Genomic DNA, 19977 nt, shown 5'->3' with positions numbered 1-19977 from the left:
TAGTCCCTATAATTTAAAAAACTATATTTGCATCACTTTAGTTATCAAAGTGAAACATCTAAATCTATTTATCTTAACTACATCAGTTTTACAAATAAAAATATGAAAATAAAAGATAAAAAATAATTTTTAACATTCGATAGTAATGGACGACGACGGCAATGGACGACGACGCCACTAGCATTGATGCTGATGCAGTTGCCTAGTTATCCCCGATGATGATAAGGTATGCTCTTACTACGATGCCACCCGTCTCCACGAGGAGCGTGTTGTCGACCTCATCGCCACTCGTCTCATGCCGATTTACATTTGTATTGACGCTGATGCAATTGTCACTCGAAAACTGCATCAGCATCAACATAGATGGTGATGGCCACTCCTTATCCCCTCGCTCCTTTGCTATCACATTCTCCTAAATTCTCCGAATCTCTCTCCCATCTCGTTGTAGCTAAGGATGCCTCTGTTCAACCCCTCCCTCCCTTAGTCTGCTCTCATTTGGAACTCTCCACCACACACAAGAAGCACTCCGCCACCTACCCCAACCTATTCGAAGTCATGATCGTCGTCTACTCCAATAGCCTCCCACATGATAGCGACGATGTGGACGAGCTTTAATTAGTGCTCGACGCCGCACCATCCAGTTCGAGCTCTTCGACTTGTATGACTCCTACAAGGCAGCATGCCTTGCCTTGGACGCCACGGTCCACCTCCCTCAGATCGGGTCATTGTGTTTCCTCAATCGTCGGCTTGGACCAAACAATATCTAATGCATATGCGTCAACATAGTTGCAGTTCCCAAGCGATGCCACTCTGCATCTATGTTGATGCCGATGCAGATGAAGAGTGACAAAAGGGTCATTCGGTGAGAGGTAGTGTCGGAACTGATACGACAGCAATGAGAGCTCTAACAACCCCACCTTCATATCGAGGCTAAGATTTGCCCAATGGGTCAGTAGCGACGCGATCACCATCTTCACCATAGATGCCGCAACAACCACTACCATATTCACTATAGATGCAACAGCAACCATCGTCATCTACGTCGATGTCGACACAATTACCGAGCGACAATTGCATCAGCATCAATGCAAATGCAAAGCGACACGGGCAGCGATGAAGTCGGTGACATGCTCCTCATAAAGATGAGTGGTGTTGCGATATGAGTGGACATTATCATCATCGAAAGCGACCAAGCAACTGTCTCGATATTGACACTAGCGACATCATCATCCGCCACCAAACATTGAAATTATTTTTTTATCCTTTGTTTTTATGTTTTCATCGATACAACTAACGTAAATTGATCTAAATATTTTACTTTTATAATTATAGAAATGTTAGTGTAATTTTTTAGAATATAAAGATTGACACACTAAAGATAGCTAACTATAATTAACCCAAGATCTAATGATTTTATTATTTGCATAGATGAGTGGCAAATTGAGCCAGAAACATGCATAACACCAAATAACGAGCAGCTTCTACATAGATTAGCTTGGAAACAGACCATGAATTCACTCATATCAAGCCGGATAATAATAGGAAGCCAATGACTCGGCCAATTGGGATTTCCAACACCAGCTAGACCAGAAAATATGAAGCTGGTCTTTTAGAATAATTAGGTCTCTTACGAGCAGATTGATATGAAATTAATAGAGTATTAGTTTGGAGAGACGCAAAAATGAAGAATCTCAACCTTGTTGCACCAAAAGCATAGACAGCTCAATATCAAACATCAAGATGATGAATATAAATTTGCATGCGGCTCTTTCAAGGGACTCCTGTTACCATACCTCAGTTGTATCTAACAGTACAAAGATTTTGTAGATCATGGCAGAAGATTTATGAGACCACAGATTTTGCAATATCACATGGATCAAAAGGCAATGACATTTTGCTTGTAATGGAGTTGCAAGTCAAATTCATAGAACCAAAAGGAAAAAAGAAATCTATATTCTTTAGCATCTGAACTGGGGATCTGACAGTTTCATTGCACAAACTTTTGCATTTAACCAGGGGAAGCAAGGAACATTTACCTTTTCCAACAATGAATCTTGAATCCCCCTTGCCCCAGATAAGAAATACAAGGAAGCACAACACAAATTGATACAGTTTCCAATGAAAACATCTCCTTTACTTCAAGCTAATCATTGATGACTAGCCCATAGTGATCTCCAATAACACTTTTAGGTGTTTGCCCAAATCCACTGGCAATTTTCATCATTTCCCTCAGTTTTTCTTCCTCATGCTTTATTTGGTCCACTCGGTGCAGGACATTAGTTAGAAGAGCATCACAATCACCAGCAACGGGTGAAGGCGCAGGATTTTCAAGTTCAGCTCTTTCATAGTCAAGCTGTCGATACAAGCTGAGAAGATAATCCTTCTGAACATACAGTTTTTGTTCTGCAATCCTGTATTCCATTTCCTGCGATCTTTTCAGCTGTCGAAGAACCTGATCGATTTCACCTTCAAGCTTCACAGATACACTATTGTAGTCTGATGTTATATAGCTCTGAGCTCTGCAATCAGCTGCTTCTATTTTCTTCAAGAGTTCAACTTTGTGTCTGCAAACATCTCTAGTTTCTTCTGTTCTGGTGTCCATTGCCCCTAAAACTGCTATCTCATTTCCGTTATGATGCATATCTCCTGTGTCAAAGAAAATGATTCATCAAATTTAGGTAGATCACAGCCACAGTAAGAAGACGGGACCATATTCATTCACGCAGGCAAGATTTCCAAATCACTGTGTTCATGAGGCAGATAATGACCATAAAAAGACAAGTAATCTTTAGGGCATGATACATGTAGCAGAACATACAAGATACTGTAAGTGAAAGTTACATCCTTCCAGTAAAAACTTGAACATCTATAATCGCTATTAAAGTCTTTTTAGGTCTTACTCTACCTCTCTTCGTATCATTAAAACATAATCATTCCACCATTTAAAGTCCTCATAACCTTCACAACAATATCCATTTCTTGTTACTTATTGTATGTTTTCTTGTCCATCATGCCTATCTAGTGAGTTTAATTCAGATAATGAGCATCCATCGTCAAGTAAAAAGTATGGTGACTAAGGAAAGAAAACAATTTTCAAATTGCCAAATGTACAAGATATTAACCTTCCAAGGGATACTAATCTAGAGGATCGACGGTATCTTCGAGTGTCTAACAATTCTGTAGTTCTGGTCCTTTTTTTGCAAGATAACTAATTCATCCCGAGTCAATCCCATATAATTCAAGTTACAGTCTTTCATGGTTTACACCCAAAATCAACATGTAGGTAAACACATAAAATTTTGTTCTTGACCAAAATGTCCATTTATATGTTTAATCTTGAACTGCATGATTATGATCAGTGATTTAAAAAGGCGCTCGGGCGCTCGCCTAGGCGCTCGGGCGTGGCGGGGCGAGGCCCGAGCACCTCACTAATCTCCCAGGCGGCGTGCTTCAAACAGGCGCCGCCTGAGCGCTCGCCCGAGCCCAGGCGCTGGGCGCTTCGGGCGAGCGCCTGGGTTAACCAAGGCGACCGAACCAGGATTTTAGGTCTGGTTCGGTCCTGGTTCGGTATCTGATGGTTAGTTGGTTTAATCGAACCAACTAAAATCAATATAAGTGAGAACCCAACCCTAACCCTCGCCGCTCCCGATCTCGATCTCGCTGCTCGCCGCTGTTGCTGCTCGCAAACGCTTCCGTTGTCGCCGCTCGCAAACGCCGCCTCTGTCGCCGCTCGCGCCTCCCGCTGCTCCTGCTCCTGTTGTCGTTGCTCACCGCTGTCGCTGCTCGCAAACGCTGCCGCTTGCACCTCCCGCTGCTCCTACTCCCGCTACCGCTGTCGCCACTCGCAGTTGCCGCTTCCTCTTTTCTCAGTCAGCAAGCTCAGCACCCCTTTACACTTCATTTTAACAATATACGTATATTGTATACTGTTAATATTATTAAGTTTATTTAAAATAATTAATTTTCAATACTGTTAATAGATTAATAATATATTATTTTGATTTTAATACTGTTAATTTTTATTTATTTGAAATTATTGCTAGGTTTCTTAATATTGTTAATTTTATATCTTAGATTTTCTTAATTTAATAGCATATTTTTATTTAAAATTTTAAATAATTATATTTATTAATTATATTATATATTTTTATATTTTAGCGTCTCGCTTCGCTCGGGCGAGCGCCTCGGGCGTTTTTGGACCTTGGCGCCTTTTGACACCTAACACTTTTTAAATCACTGATTATGATGTTTATGTTAGGTTGTTATGAGTGCTCCTTTGACAAATAGAGGCATACACTAAGGAACTGCATTAAGAAATTTATTTTAACAGCATCTAACTCAGTCTAATAATGAGACTAGCAACTAATCATGATTGATGCATTCGTGTTACTTATCTTTACTATATCCCAACAAAAATAAGAAGTGTAATATTCCAAGAAGGTGCCAAAGAAAAAGGGTAAAGCTGCATTGTATGCTATTTACAATATAACAAAGAAGTTTCTTAAATGAATGAAATGGAGGTCATACTCAAAGAAACTTAGAACGAAACCTATAAAATGAATGTTATTCCACAGTCTACAATGCGTAAACAGCTTCATGTCTGAAAATTGAAATTAAACATCAGGCAATCCTATAGTAACAGGTTGAAACCAAACAGGCTATACAAAACATTTTTCTAAAATATCAAATCCAAATCCATAAATTAATTATGTTGCCTTCCTATGCTGCCTTTCCTGCCACTGAACTCTATTGATCGTAATATTCCTATCTCATTCTAGAATCAATTGTTTGTTTATATTGTACTCAATGTTTTCTTGTCTAGTATCAAAGATTAGAGGCTTTTTATGCTAAGAGCTGAGCCAAAAGTGGACCAATTATTCTTAATGATGGTCGAGATAACTGCTTGAATACTAGTAACTTATTTACAATCACTTAGTTTTCATACTTGAACAACATTTTCTACCACAATGATATGTGTTGTGCATGAACTAATGCACTAAGCATTAGAGGAAGACATTATTTTTTACAAAAAAAATGATGCAATATGCCAAACATGATCATGTCAATCCAAGTGCATATATAATGATAAAAACCATGATCTTGAATTGGACTTTCTATTTGAAGGACACTATTTCTAAGTACATAACCCTATGAAAACATATACGGGATGAAATTACTTTTTCTTCCACGCCTGGCTCCTACACACAAAATTTAAGCAAGGTGTTGGTCAATTCAATTATAAGGCTCTTTAACAGTCTGGTACAAGCAAGCATTCACATGATCATAGAACTTAAATACATCCTTATTTAGACACATCAGATTACCAAGAGGTAGATAATCTAACATCATTCCTAGCCTGCATACCTAAGCAAAGGTCATAACCTTCAAACTTCTTGAATGCTGAGTTTGACAAAAGCCGTATAGGAAATTCAATGTCAAGCTATTCTGGAGAGAATAAGCACCATTGTGCATAACTTGACTTTGTCTTTGGCAAGCTTATTAAGTTAAGAATTACCAAAAAATTCATACTTCATGAAGTGAAACAGAGCAGATGGCAGTAGGAAATAGACAAGCTATGACCTGAGCTAGCATCAATTCTTAGAAGCCAGCAATTCCGAAACTTGAGTTATGACTTCCAAGTGATTATGTTTGTTTTTTAGGTTCTGTTGATAACTCGCCATGGTATCAAGAATCACCAAAAAAGTTTAATAATAAAAATGTTAAGCTAAAATTATTATATGAGATAGCTCTAGCCATGTTAATCTAGGAAGATCAGAAAATATTGAGGAAAAACTCACCTGCAGGAAGTATTGTGATGCTATCTTCCACTTTCCAGATTTCATCAAGAGGAACTCCACGTTTAAGCTGGATTAAATATCACACGGTCATGCTGTTGCTTGAGAAGCCCTAAAACGAGAGGATGATAACTATGGAGAATACTCTTATAGTTACAAATTGATTACTAAAATATTAATAGTACCTTAGCAATGGCGAATCGAATATGATTCTGCAAATTCTTAGCTCTTTCCTGTTCAGAGCCACGCAAGATACAAAAACCCAAATTCAGAATTTTTTCCATGTCTTCCTTGGAATCAACAGATTCACAAACTTTTAAAAGCTTGGTCACATGAGGCATTAGGTCAGTTTTATTATCACATCGTCTACAGTAATATTCCACATCTAAACCAATGCTTCCTCCAACAGTCCCAGCCATGTAAGAACGAAGAGCACATTCCACATGTGCCACGTGCCCACATATGTATTGCTCATCCACGCTTGCTTCACATCTAATGAAACCATAACCTTCATATGCCCAATCAACAGTTTTGCAGCACAGGATACAACAACAGTCGTGACAGAAACCAACTTCACTGCAGCAGATATCACAATCCTTGGCTGATGAAGTGTTGGTTTTTACTTTGCCCTGTAAGCTGCACATCACATTTCCAGCTTTACAATCACCAGGCCCAATTGCCAATTCACATTTGGTTCGTTCATTGGTATCAAAACTTCTGGAATATGAGCAGGCATAGTTATCATTCTCTGTACAAAAAAAATGTAGAATAGGTTACAAGTTATTACAGATGAAACAAATGCACCAGACATATATATCTACTGAAAACGATTCTCTATGATGAGAAGAGAGAGGCATTTTAACAAACTAAATTATAATAGAAGAATCTAAGATTATATAAAACTTTTGAATCAGTTAATTGGCATTCATACTCACATTTCTTAAGCATTAGTAAGATAGTCAATGACTCTATTATCCACAACTTAATTCAATGAAGAGGCATGTACTGTTGTGCCATTTGAAGAGGTTAGCACAGACAACTGCAGATAGATAACATATTTGTTTGTTTATGTCTTGAAGATTTTCATATTTTAAAGTCCACATTTTGCTATGTTCATATTATTTTCTTGCATCAAGTTGTTACCTGTATTGACCTTGTCACCCTTAAGTTGACATTGACAAGAATAGCTTATTGGCTGGAAAAGAATGCACAAGTCCAATCTATGAGTCATATCAAGCAAAAGCTTCCTATTTTAATTTTCTTTCAAACAACAAAAATGTTTCCAGAAACATAAAGCAAAAGCAGCGTTACCAAGCATGCCCTGTGCCTTGGTTTTAAAGGCCTTGTTTATGAAAAGAAAAAACAATTGGAAAGAGGAAAACATGAAATAAACTATGTTCACAACTTGAAGAGGTTATTTACATCCATACAGCATGTGAGATAACAAAATATACTTGAAGAAATGCTTGTTAGCACATTATACAACCGAAACAAATTTAAAATTTTCATCAAGTAACAATCAGGACATATAACAGATCCAAGTTTAGTCCAGAAACAACTAAGCAAAAGTACAGGTCTCCATTCACAAAGGACAGCAAATGCATAAACTAGATGGTAAACAAAAAATAGACCTTTTTGGGGGGTGAAATCTGCACAAGGAACCCGCCAGATAAACGAAGAAAAGAATGCATTGACATCAGCGTCAGGAAATTCCTTCCGAATATATTCTTCGACTGATACCCTGCTAGGAAATCCGTTTCCATGTCTCCTACCACCAGATTTTGGACATGTGGGAGGAGCATAGAGATACCTATCGACCCAATGGCCAGAGCTAGACTTTCTGCTGCCTACCTTCCAGCGCCATCGATCTCCAGGACACGGCCAATCTTCAGGTGCATAAGGCAAACCTAAACCGGATGAACCAGCGACGACAGGCACTGCAACGAGGCGGTTTTCCTTTACAGGTGACGGATGACAATTGCTTCCATCGTCCATGAACTTTGAGTTCCCTGGTCAAACACTGAGGCCAATCACCTGCAAAGCATCGAAGGACTCATCAGATGGTCTGAGAGTGATCAAAATACATATACGTTTCTACTTCTAGAAATCTGGAACCAGGAGCTTCATTTTTATGAATTCTTTCAACATGACACCTCCATAACCCAGAGTCTAAGATAAAAGAAGGTTAAATCTTTGTCCAGTTCAGAGATAAATCTGGCTATCGGAAATCTCCGCTCATCATCGCCTCTAGGGCAAAATAAGCACCCAACCCCATGAAGTCGAAACGGTTCAAGATCCCGTCATTTGACGAAAAATCAACACGAAAGAAAACATGTTAGAAACCAAAACAAGAAATCTCACAAGATCACGGCCCCCAAGGAAGCCAACGACCAAACAAAATCAGTTCGATCTCTTTTTTTCTAAATGACAACCTAAAAATGATCAGAGAAACAGGGAGCAGGAGTATTGCCATTGATACCTTGCTAGGAAGCCGATTTCTCTTCCGGATCTACCTGAGATTGTTTCTCCTTCAGTCGAAAGAAACAGAGAGCGCGTCTTTGTGTCTCCAATCTAAAAACCGATAGTTGAATGCCCGAGAGTTTGTTCATGAGAAGGGATGCGAGCAACTTCGGCTTCCTGGAATTGGATCCTAAATTCCCAAAATACCCTCGGGACTAATGAATGGCTCACCAAAGAATGGTCGGTCGATCGCTGTTCTGAAACCCTACCGGGTAGGATGTCCACTTACCGAGTAAAAAAATATTATATTTTTAGAAATAAAAATATGTTATATTATTGAAAAAATGTTAAATCAGATTATTTAACTAAATTCGCAACCGGATGGCGCATGCCCTCACTTCGACACCCATATACATGTGATTCAAGTTAGTATATTTTGATGTCCTCGTAAATCTACATCTAACACATGTAGATGGTTTACGGCATACCATAAATCTCTTGAATATCTCATGTGTCCAACACTCCTTACATGATACGAATTAAGTTGAATATGTCTCGACACTCTCATGCATCTCCAATATCACGCACCCTCTATATGGGCGATTCACATCGATACTAATAGAAGATCATAATAGAAGTAAATACGAAATGATAATTATATATTTCTTATATGTTCTAATCCTCAATCAATCTATAATTTAAGAATCAATCACAATAAATATATATGCATTATTTGAGCACATGATTGAGAAAACTTTTTCCCTCAAATCTATATAAATGTCTATTATATCAGTAAATGAAATTATCCTCTTTCATAGTAATTTTTTCATGGTATGGAAGCTTCTCTTACCTCAAGTAATGTGTCCCCTTTCTCACTGTTCGACGATAGTAATCTGTCTCCATTGATCTGCCATAGTGATTACCTTACTAGTGGTATTCAACCGATTCTCCCAAATGCATTTTGCCAAGCAGTTTTCTTGGTGATATTCCTCACATGCCAGACCTCATTTGCCATCACTACTAATCTCCTTGGTGCTAGCATATATATTTTCTTCTCCAACGTATGCGGATTCCACCCATGTACATGTGGTGTATACACTACAAAGTTAGTTATTTCACAATCCCATACTTGTGTTTCCACTTCTTCCTTAGCAAGCAGCTCTCCGTCAGCTAGCTAATTTCCTTTGAATGACTCGTCATCCTATTATAGGCGATTGCCCTTACTCCTGTCGTAAACAACTACTATTTCAAGAGACCACCTTCCATCAGCCACTTCCTTCTCCCACCATAGGCAACCTCTCGATTACTTCCTTCTTCGATAGGCTCCCTCCTTACATAACATCAATAAAAACGTCAATCTGGCAAGTCACTTCCTCATGTTGTAGGTAGATCTAATCCAGCCCTTACTCTACTTACAACCCTTGCTGTAGTCGATCTAGTCCTCACTCTAAGACGCCATCTTCTCCCTGCTAGTCATAAGTGCCCAGCAAGCCAATCACGTGAGTGATGGCACGTGTGACTTGATACAGAATCTTTTTGCTTATTATATTTTGGCGTATATCACTTTATAACTATTGCATAAATGCATATATATTGTGATGTCCTTGGATTTGTGCAATGGGAATCGGATCGTGATGAGATCACGATAATGAGATCGATTCACCTTTAAACACATATCCTAAATAATCCCGGTCATAGGTTACTCGAGAGGGACATCGTGATAACCGGATAGACTGGTGTGCTATATACCCGTCCATATGATGGATGCAGCTGGTCTCATAGCTGCTCGTGTAGGGACACTAGGGATACAGTACAGGTGCTCATTGGAAAATGAGTTCACTGATTGATCCGCTTACGGAATGCTGGATGGTTGATGATGCCTTATTGTCAGACAACGATTCCGTAGTCCTAGTGGTGTATCTGGTTCTTAGACTTGAGACACCAAGGATGTCCTGTATGAGTGCTCCACTCTTTGATACCAGACTTATAGGTTTGGCTGTTCCCAGATCTAGTACAGCTGGTCATTGGGAGTGGTAGTCGACCTTACGAGGGCTATTGAGTGTCGATAGAGGATCATCCACTCTCGGTATCATGAGAGGAATATCCCATGTGTTCTTGCTCAGACAAATCCCTGGCCAGGGTCATTCGGGTTGAGAGAGAAAGAGTTCTCCGGGAGAATCCGATTAGAGCGAGACTCGAGTAGAAACCGTATGGGTCTGACAGCACCATGCTCGATATACGGTCTCTGGGATATTAAATGGATGAGGGACTATAGGTACATGGTAACTGAGGACAGACAGGTCCAATGGATTGGATTCCCCTGTATCGTCTGGGGACTACGGCGTAGTGGCCTAGTACTTCCGTAGTCGATGAGTCGAGTGAATTATTACAGAGATAATAATTCACTGAGTTAGAAGGAGTTCTGACATGTTTGACTCACGGCCAGCTCGATATTGGGCCTAGAGGGTCACACACATATGGTAGGCATTGCGATGAGTAGAGGTTCGGATATGAGATATCCGATGGAGCCCTTGTCTTATTGGATGCAGATCCAATACCCACTAGGGAAAGGACCCATTAGGGTTTTGACACGGGATCTCTATAAATAGGAGGGATTCACAGCCTCATAGACTAGAGTCTTTGCTTGCCCTTCCTATTCTCCTCTCCCTCTCCCCTCAGAGTAGGCCTGGAGTTTTGAGGAGCGTCGTCGCAACCCTGCTGTGTGGATCACCGCTAGAGAGGAGGACGCTTGACCTCCTTCACCCTCTCCTAAGGATCTGCAAGGAAACAGGGATATACGATCTCCCTAGGTAACACAATCTCTATACGCAGTTTTGTGTTTTTTGCGGATTTTGCGCACCAATCTTCGCACGACGATGAACATCTTTTTGGGAATCGGGGATTTTTGTTTTCTTGTTCTTCCGCTGCGCATATGATGTCGCCCCCTATGATTTCCCAACAGTGGTATCAGAGCCAGGTTGTTCGTGCGAATGATTGGTTTTTGAACTGCGTGTGTTGTGTTTAGGAAGAATATTGACGTCAAAATCGTTGACGCAAAAGCAAGGAAGGGCAGCAACAGTTGCTGCCCTCGATCTGCATGCCTGCAGCCAGCCGCAGCCGCAGTCAGGCAGCACAGCGCCGGCGCATGCGCAAGCGCTGTGCCTGCAGCAGCCGGCCGGCGGTCTGCTTGCAGCAGGCTTGCGGCCGGCGGGGCTGGCAGCCCGCTCGGTAGAAGCGCCTGCGGCCACTGAGCCCGCGGGCAAAGGCGCCGCGGGGCAGCAGCGCGGGCTGAGGCACCGCAGGGCAGCGGCGCCTGTGGCCGCTGCTCCCACGGGCAAAAACCCCGCAGGGGCAGCCGCCAGCGAGACAGCACCACCTGCGGGCGCTGACTCGCGGGCAGAACCGCCCGCGGAGGCGGCGGCGCCCGCGGGGGCGCCCACCTGCAGCGGCAGCGACCCCAGCGGGCGTGCCACCTGCAGGCGAGGGCAGTGCCCTCGCCCTCGCCGCACAGGCCGCCGCCAGTAGGGTGGCGGCGGCGGCGGCGCAGCAACAAGGGGGAGAAGGGCATTAGGGTTTTCTGGGCAAAAAGACAGTTTTGCCCCCTCGGAATTTGAGAAATTCCAGTTTCTGTCTTTTGTCCAAATTACGAAAATACCCTTAGGAATTGAGAAATTCCCTATATATCCCTGATTTCAGAAAATATTAATTAATTAAAAGGTTTAGTTGATTATTATTTTTATTATTATCTAGTAGTCCTACATGATGATGATTATTTATACATGTGATGTATGATGAGTGGACGGATGATCATGGACCGTGTGATGTGTGTACTTGTGATTATTATTATTGAGGTCTGCGAACCTCCATTATATTTCTCGTTTATTGTCGGGCCTGCGTGCCTATGATTAAGTTGTAATCACATGAGGAGGCGCAGCGGGAGCGTGGATGCCATAGCGGGACCCACGAGACGGACGATCGTGATGCATGGAGATGCATCAAGATGTCGACGGAACCGACGAGGACGAGATGGACGATCACAAGGCATGGAGATGCACCGTTGCACACATAGATCTTGATGTGAGTGATTAGGCCTACTAGCTCGGGCCTAATCATATTAGGTTGTGGTCCATGATCATTTGGTGTGATTGCTTATACACATACTAGATATGTATATATATTTGCATGCGATGTAGATATATATTAAATATGTATATGTGTGACATGTCATATTAGGAGACCAAATCATAGAAACATCTCTCGATAAAATTAAGTCGGTAAACGTGAGGCAATTAGATTGACCCACGTGGCCTTCCATCGTTATGAGTAGGAACCGAATCCCGGTGTAGGTTGAGTTGGTCGAGTCCCTCGAGACTCACCTATATCGCGATTCACTATCTTGCTTACGACATAGAGATGTCACCGGTGACCTGAGGGCATGATATGCTTGGTCGAGTCCCTCGAGGGTATATCATCAAATCAGACTCATCTTGTAACGAAAGTGTTGACTTAACCGAGCATCATGGTTGGTCGAGTCCCTCGAGGCCATGGTGATTCGGAGGCCGAACAGGACGGGAATCATAAGGAGTTGTGATCGGCAAGAGTTGTCTACCTTTTAGGCTTAGTGTGATTGGTCGAGTCCCTCGAGGTTACACTAAGACGCTGATTGGATCCTGATCCCCACTAGAAGTCTGCCGGAGACTTCCGTTTCACGTGCTGAGGGTGTCGCGTGACTCGTTAGTAAAATAGTGGGAGCATATTAAGATAGAAGTCCATATCTTGATAGTTTATTTCTTGCAAAATCTGCATATTATTCATTTTTGCTACATCTTTATTTTCAGAAAATGTCGTTTTCAAATCCCTTACGTGGCATACTTGATGTCAACCGCCTCACTGGTCCAAATTATACGGATTGGCTCCGTAACTTGAGAATTGTTCTCACAGCGGAGAAAATCGTGTACGTCCTTGATACAGTGATGCCTACGCCCGAAGAAGGGGCAAGCGAGGATGAGATCGCTCGCTACGTGAAGTACATTGATGACTCCACTCTTGCTCAGTGCTATATGTTGGGCTCTATGACTCCAGAGTTACAGAGACAACATGAAAAGATGGATGCCAGATCCATTCTCCTACATGTCCGTAAATTGTTTGAGGAACAGGGAAGGACTCAACGATATGAGATATCCAAGAGCCTTTTCCGCGCTAGGATGACTAAGGGGACACCGGTTCAGAACCATGTCCTAAAGATGATTGAGTGGATAGAGAAACTCACAGGTCTAGGAATGGTCCTAGAGGATAACTTGTGTGTGGACATTGTGCTTCAGTCCCTACCAGATTCCTTTTCACAGTTCATAATGAACTTTAATATGAACAAGCTTGAGGTGACTCTCCCAGAGCTCCTCAATATGTTGAGGGAGGCAGAGAGTACTATTAAGAAAGAGAAGCCAGTTCTCTACACTGGTGAGACCAGAAAGAAAAGGAAAGCAGAAAGGTCCCTTAAGAAGGGAAAGGGCAAGGGCAAACAAGGTAAAGCAAAGGTTGCTAAGAAAGACCCAACAAAGGACAAAGGCCAGTGCTTCCACTGTGGTAAAGATGGGCAATGGAAGATGAACTACAAAGAGTACCTTGTAGAAAGGGCGAAATAAAAGCTTGGTGAAGCTTCAGGTACATTCATGATCAATCTCCAATTGGCAGATTTTTGTGATAGTGCATTGGTATTGGATACCAGTATTGCTTATTACATCTACAATTTATTATAAATTCTAGCAAAGCCGAGGGGAGATTGACGAGAGGAATATTGCATAAAGGTTTGTTTATGCAAGACACTACTCCACATATCATGAATGTAAGTGTCCAAAAGGAAACGAGATGAGTTGAACAGTGCATACCTGTGGCATTGTAGGCTAGGTCACATCCATGAAAGAAGGATTCAAAAGTTGCTAAATGATGGATATCTAGATCCATTCGACTATGTGTCATATGCAACTTGTGAGCCTTGCATTCGTGGAAAACTGACCAACTCTCCATTTAGTGGAACTGGAGAGAGAGCCACTGAGTTGTTGGAACTCATACATAGTGATGTATGTGGACCCATGTCAACTCATGCCATTGGAGGTTACTCCTACTTCATTACATTTACTGACGATTTCTCAAGGTATGGATATGTGTACTTAATGAAGTACAAGTCCGAGGCCTTTGAGAAATTCAGAGAGTATAAGAATGAGGTGGAGAACCAGACTCGAAAGAGTATCAAAACTCTTCGATCAGATCGAGGAGGTGAGTACTTAAGTACAGAGTTTACTCAGTTCCTCAAGGACCATGGGATATTATCCCAATGGACACCTCCTTATACACCTCAGCTCAATGGTGTCTCTGAAAGGAGAAATCGTACATTATTAGATATGGTACGGTCCATGATGAGTTTCGCTGACCTACCCATCTCATTCTGGGGATATGCCCTAGAAACCACAGCTTACCTTCTGAACAGAGTTCCAACTAAGTCGGTGGTGTCTACACCATATGAGATATGGAAAGGGAAGAAGCCTGATCTTAAAGTAGTTAAGATTTGGGGCTGCTCTGCCCATGTTAAAAGACACAACCCCGATAAGTTAGAATCAAGGACAGGGCGATGTAAATTTGTGGGATACCCCAAGGAAACTTGTGGGTATTACTTCTATCATCTCGAGGACCAAAAGGTCTTTGTAGCTAAGAGAGCAGTGTTCCTTGAGAAGGAACACATTCTTGACGGAGACAGTGGGAGAATGATAGAATTGAGCGAGGTTGGAGAACCAAGCTCAAGCACCACTCTACAGCCCGAGTCTGTTCAGGTATCTAATACACAAGTTTCAACTTTACGCAGGTCTGATAGAGTATCCCATCCTCCTGAGAGATATGTGGGACATATTAGAGAAGAGGATGTAGAGGATATTGATCCTCAGACCTACGAGGAGGCTATTATGAGTATAGACTCCGGAAAGTGGAAAGAAGCCATGAATTCTGAGATGGATTCTATGTACTCCAATAAGGTTTGGAACCTAGTTGATGCACCCGAAGGTATTGTACCCATCGGTTGCAAGTGGATCTTTAAGAAAAAGATCGGAGTAGATGGAAAGGTAGAGACCTATAAAGCAAGGCTAGTGGCTAAGGGGTATCGTCAAAGGCAAGGTGTTGACTACGACGAAACTTTCTCACCCGTAGCAATGCTAAAATCCATCAGAATTCTATTGGCTATTGCAGCACACTATGATTATGAGATCTGGCAGATGGATGTGAAAACCGCATTCCTCAACGGGAACCTGGAGGAGGAGGTGTATATGATGCAACCTGAGGGATTCGTGTCCAAGAACTGCCCAGATAAGGTGTGTAGGTTGCTTAGATCCATTTATGGACTAAAGCAAGCTTCCCGAAGTTGGAACATAAGATTTGATGAGGCAATCAGATCTTATGACTTCGTTAAGAACGAAGATGAGCCTTGTGTATACAGAAAGGTAAGTGGGAGCGCTATTAGCTTTTTGGTGTTATATGTGGATGACATCCTCATCATTGGGAATGACATAGGAATGCTATCCACAATAAAGGCTTGGTTATCTAGACACTTCTCCATGAAGGACTTAGGAGAAGCATCTTATATCTTGGGGATTAGAATCTATAGAGATAGATCCAAAAGGATGCTTGGCTTGTCCCAGTCCAGGTACATAGAAACTATTGTCAAAAGGTTTGGCATAAAAAATTCCAAAAGAGGTCTCATACCGATGAGACATGGGATATCGCTTTCTACGAGTATGTCCCCAAAGACTCCAGAAGAAAGGGCGAACATGGATATGATACCTTATGCCTCAGCAATAGGGTCTATCATGTATGCCATGCTATGTACTAGGCCTGATATAGCGCATGCTCTGAGTGTCACGAGCAGGTATCAGGCGGATCCAGGCTTGGAGCACTGGAAAGCAGTAAAGTGTATCCTTAAGTACTTGAGAAGGACTAAGGATCTTTTACTAGTATATGGAGGTAATAGCCTTAAGGTTGAAGGCTACACTGACTCAAGTTTTCAGTCTGATGTCGATGATAGCAAGTCGAATTCAGGGTATGTGTACACCTTGAATGGAGGAGCAGTGTGCTGGAAGAGTTCCAAGCAAGATACCACTGCTGACTCGACCACAGAGGCGGAGTACATTGCTGCATCAGATGCAGCAAAGGAGAGAGTCTGGTTGAAGAAGTTCATCACAGATTTGGGAGTCGATACAGATAGCGACAAGTCGACTTCCTTATATTGCGACAACTATGGGGTGATTACTCAAATAAGGGAACCCGGGTCTTATCAGAAGTGTTCTGAGGAGGTTCCAGCTTATCAGAGAGATCGTAACCCGAGGAGATGTAGCAGTGGAAAGAGTTCCATCCGAAGATAACATTGCAGATCCACTAACAAAGCCATTGTCTCAGATTGTCTTTGAGCGTCACAGGTGTCTGATGGGGATCAGACACATAGGTGATTGGCTTTAGGTCAAGTGGGAGATTGCTAGTCATAAGTGCCCAGCAAGCCAATCACGTGAGTGATGGCACGTGTGACTTGATACAGAATCTTTTTGCTTATTATATTTTGGCGTATATCACTTTATAACTATTGCATAAATGCATATATATTGTGATGTCCTTGGATTTGTGCAATGGGAATCGGATCGTGATGAGATCACGATAATGAGATCGATTCACCTTTAAACACATATCCTAAATAATCCCGGTCATAGGTTACTCGAGAGGGACATCGTGATAACCGGATAGACTGGTGTGCTGTATACCCGTCCATATGATGGATGCAGCTGGTCTCATAGCTGCTCGTGTAGGGACACTAGGGATACAGTACAGGTGCTCATTGGAGAATGAGTTCACTGATTGATCCGCTTACGGAATGCTGGATGGTTGATGATGCCTTATTGTCAGACAACGATTCCGTAGTCCTAGTGGTGTATCTAGTTCTTAGACTTGAGACACCAAGGATGTCCTGTATGAGTGCTCCACTCTTTGATACCAGACTTATAGGTTTGGCTGTTCCCAGATCTAGTACAGCTGGTCATTGGGAGTGGTAGTCGACCTTACGAGGGCTATTGAGTGTCGATAGAGGATCATCCACTCTCGATATCATGAGAGGAATATCCCATGTGTTCTTGCTCAGACAAATCCCTGGCCAGGGTCATTCGGGTTGAGAGAGAAAGAGTTCTCCGGGAGAATCCGATTAGAGCGAGACTCAAGTAGAAACCGTATGGGTCTGACAGCACCATGCTCGATATACGGTCTCTGGGATATTAGATGGATGAGGGACTATAGGTACATGGTAACTGAGGACAGACAGGTCCAATGGATTGGATTCCCCTGTATCGTCTGGGGACTACGGCGTAGTGGCCTAGTACTTCCGTAGTCGATGAGTCGAGTGAATTATTACAGAGATAATAATTCACTGAGTTAGAAGGAGTTCTGACATGTTTGACTCACGGCCAGCTCGATATTGGGCCTAGAGGGTCACACACATATGGTAGGCATTGCGATGAGTAGAGGTTCGGATATGAGATATCCGACGGAGCCCTTGTCTTATTGGATGCAGATCCAATACCCACTAGGGAAAGGACCCATTAGGGTTTTGACACGGGATCTCTATAAATAGGAGGGATTCACAGCCTCATAGACTAGAGTCTTTGCTTGCCCTTCCTATTCTCCTCTCCCTCTCCCCTCAGAGTAGGCCTGGAGTTTTGAGGAGCGTCGTCGCAACCCTGCTGTGTGGATCACCGCTAGAGAGGAGGACGCTTGACCTCCTTCACCCTCTCCTAAGGATCTGCAAGGAAACAGGGATATACGATCTCCCTAGGTAACACAATCTCTATACGCAGTTTTGTGTTTTTTGCGGATTTTGCGCACCAATCTTCGCACGACGATGAACATCTTTTTGGGAATCGGGGATTTTTGTTTTCTTGTTCTTCCGCTGCGTATATGATGTCGCCCCCTATGATTTCCCAACACTCCCACCCTTCCCCGTGCTATCTCTTCCAACCATCCAACAATCATATATTCTTCCTTCTTCGGCACTAACGCTCTAGTGATTATTACTTCAGGGAATAATAGTTTCTCTCATCCTATAGGACTCATCTTTATAAATGCAACAACTTTGAGCCCTTTCAAACTCTCCAAAGAAAGCAACTATGCATCTTGGATAGTTCAGTTTACTAACCTTTTTTTCGGATATAATATACTAGGCTACATCGATGGATCTCTCAATTGTCCGTTCAAAAATATTTAAATACTAAAAGAGCCAACCTGAATGGTAAATCAAAATCATAAATTATGATTATGTCAAAACCATCTTATTCTATAAATCATTCAAGCCTTAGTTATGGGCTCCATAGCACTAATAATTTTTTTATGCAATACTGCAGTAGAAGCATTGTCTAAATTATAAATGCCCTTTGTCGTTCATTGTCGCACTCATATATAAATCTTTTATCTACTCTAATGAAAATAACTCAAGCGAAGTCATATTATTGATTATATATATAATTTAAAAGTTATTATAGATGACTTAGCTTTATTGTGTTATACCCTAAGTAATAAAGAAGTCATTACTCATATTCTCAATGGTCTATGAAATGTATACAAGGAATTGACCATAGCAATTCGAGCATATGCCTTACTAATGTTATTTGAAAAATTATATAACAAGTGGATTGGTTAAAAAATATTTCTGAAATGAAATAAGAGGAAGATTGGACCAACTATCACACCTTAATTCAATAAAAAAATATAAAAAAAGAGCAATCAAAACAACAAGAATCTCAATAAAGGACCAACAAGATGTCTCGTAGACATATGGGTAACACACAAAATCATTATCCTCTATTATACTATTAACTCTTCAACTATGATAGCAACTTCAATCCAAATAACTCAAGAAATAACTTTAACAATAATCACTACAATTATCATAATTCTGGCACCTTAATAATAGCAATCAACAAAAAGTCATCTATTGTGAGAAAATTAGGCATAACAAAATTTATTGATATCATCCCAAGCTTATAACTATACCCAACTGGCTTCAAACAAATATTATGACTACTTCAACCACTCATCTAAGCAATTGAATTGTTGACTCTGGTGCTTCCCATTGTATCACTTCTGATCTGTAGAATTTATCTATTCACACTAACTATCGAGGTAATGAAGATATCATCATTAGTGATGGTAACAAAATCCCTATCACTCACACTTAATTACACATGAACACTTTTACACTTGATGATTTCTTGTGTGTACTTCATATCAAAAGTAATATTATTTCTGTCTCTTAATTTTATAAATAAAATAATACTTATATTGAGTTCTTCTTGACTCGTTTCTTATAAAGGATCATAATATAAGGGCATCTTTAGTCTGAAGCCAAAATAAAGACAACATTTATAAGTGGTCATCAACTTCACAAATTACTTAGTCAATCGCTCTCGCTTTAGTTGCTATGATAATCCATGTATGATATCATTATCTTAGTCATTTGTTATTCATCATTCAATAATAATTAATTTCTTATTACTCCTTTCCAACTTCCAAATCAAGTAGAATTGCTACTTAATGTGATGCCTACTTTAGTAATAGAAGTTATAAACTAACTTTTGGAATATCTTTTATATCCTATTCCAAGTCACTTAAAATTATTTATATTAATGTCTGGAGTCTTACCCTAGCC

At 41.2% G+C, this 19977-nt stretch overlaps 1 protein-coding gene across 1 annotated transcript; it reads right to left on the bottom strand.

The window, feature by feature from the left end:
* Nucleotides 1-1925: 1925 nt before the first annotated feature.
* Nucleotides 1926-8429, bottom strand: LOC135679644 (protein OBERON 2-like). The gene is made up of 5 exons (XM_065193626.1): nucleotides 8275-8429; nucleotides 7427-7829; nucleotides 5981-6543; nucleotides 5799-5865; nucleotides 1926-2646 (listed from the first exon to the last, which is right to left on the bottom strand). The coding sequence occupies exons 2-5, from the start codon at nucleotides 7788-7790 to the stop codon at nucleotides 2144-2146; spliced, it is 1497 nt and encodes a 498-aa protein (XP_065049698.1). The 5' UTR covers nucleotides 7791-7829; nucleotides 8275-8429; the 3' UTR covers nucleotides 1926-2143.
* Between the last annotated feature and the right edge of the window lie 11548 nt (nucleotides 8430-19977).

Source organism: Musa acuminata, chromosome BXJ1-7 (genome assembly GCF_036884655.1).
Source record: "Musa acuminata AAA Group cultivar baxijiao chromosome BXJ1-7, Cavendish_Baxijiao_AAA, whole genome shotgun sequence".
Taxonomy (NCBI): Eukaryota; Viridiplantae; Streptophyta; class Magnoliopsida; order Zingiberales; family Musaceae; genus Musa; species Musa acuminata.
Note: the sequence above shows the minus strand (reverse complement) of the source record. Positions and strands in the feature narration are given on the sequence as shown.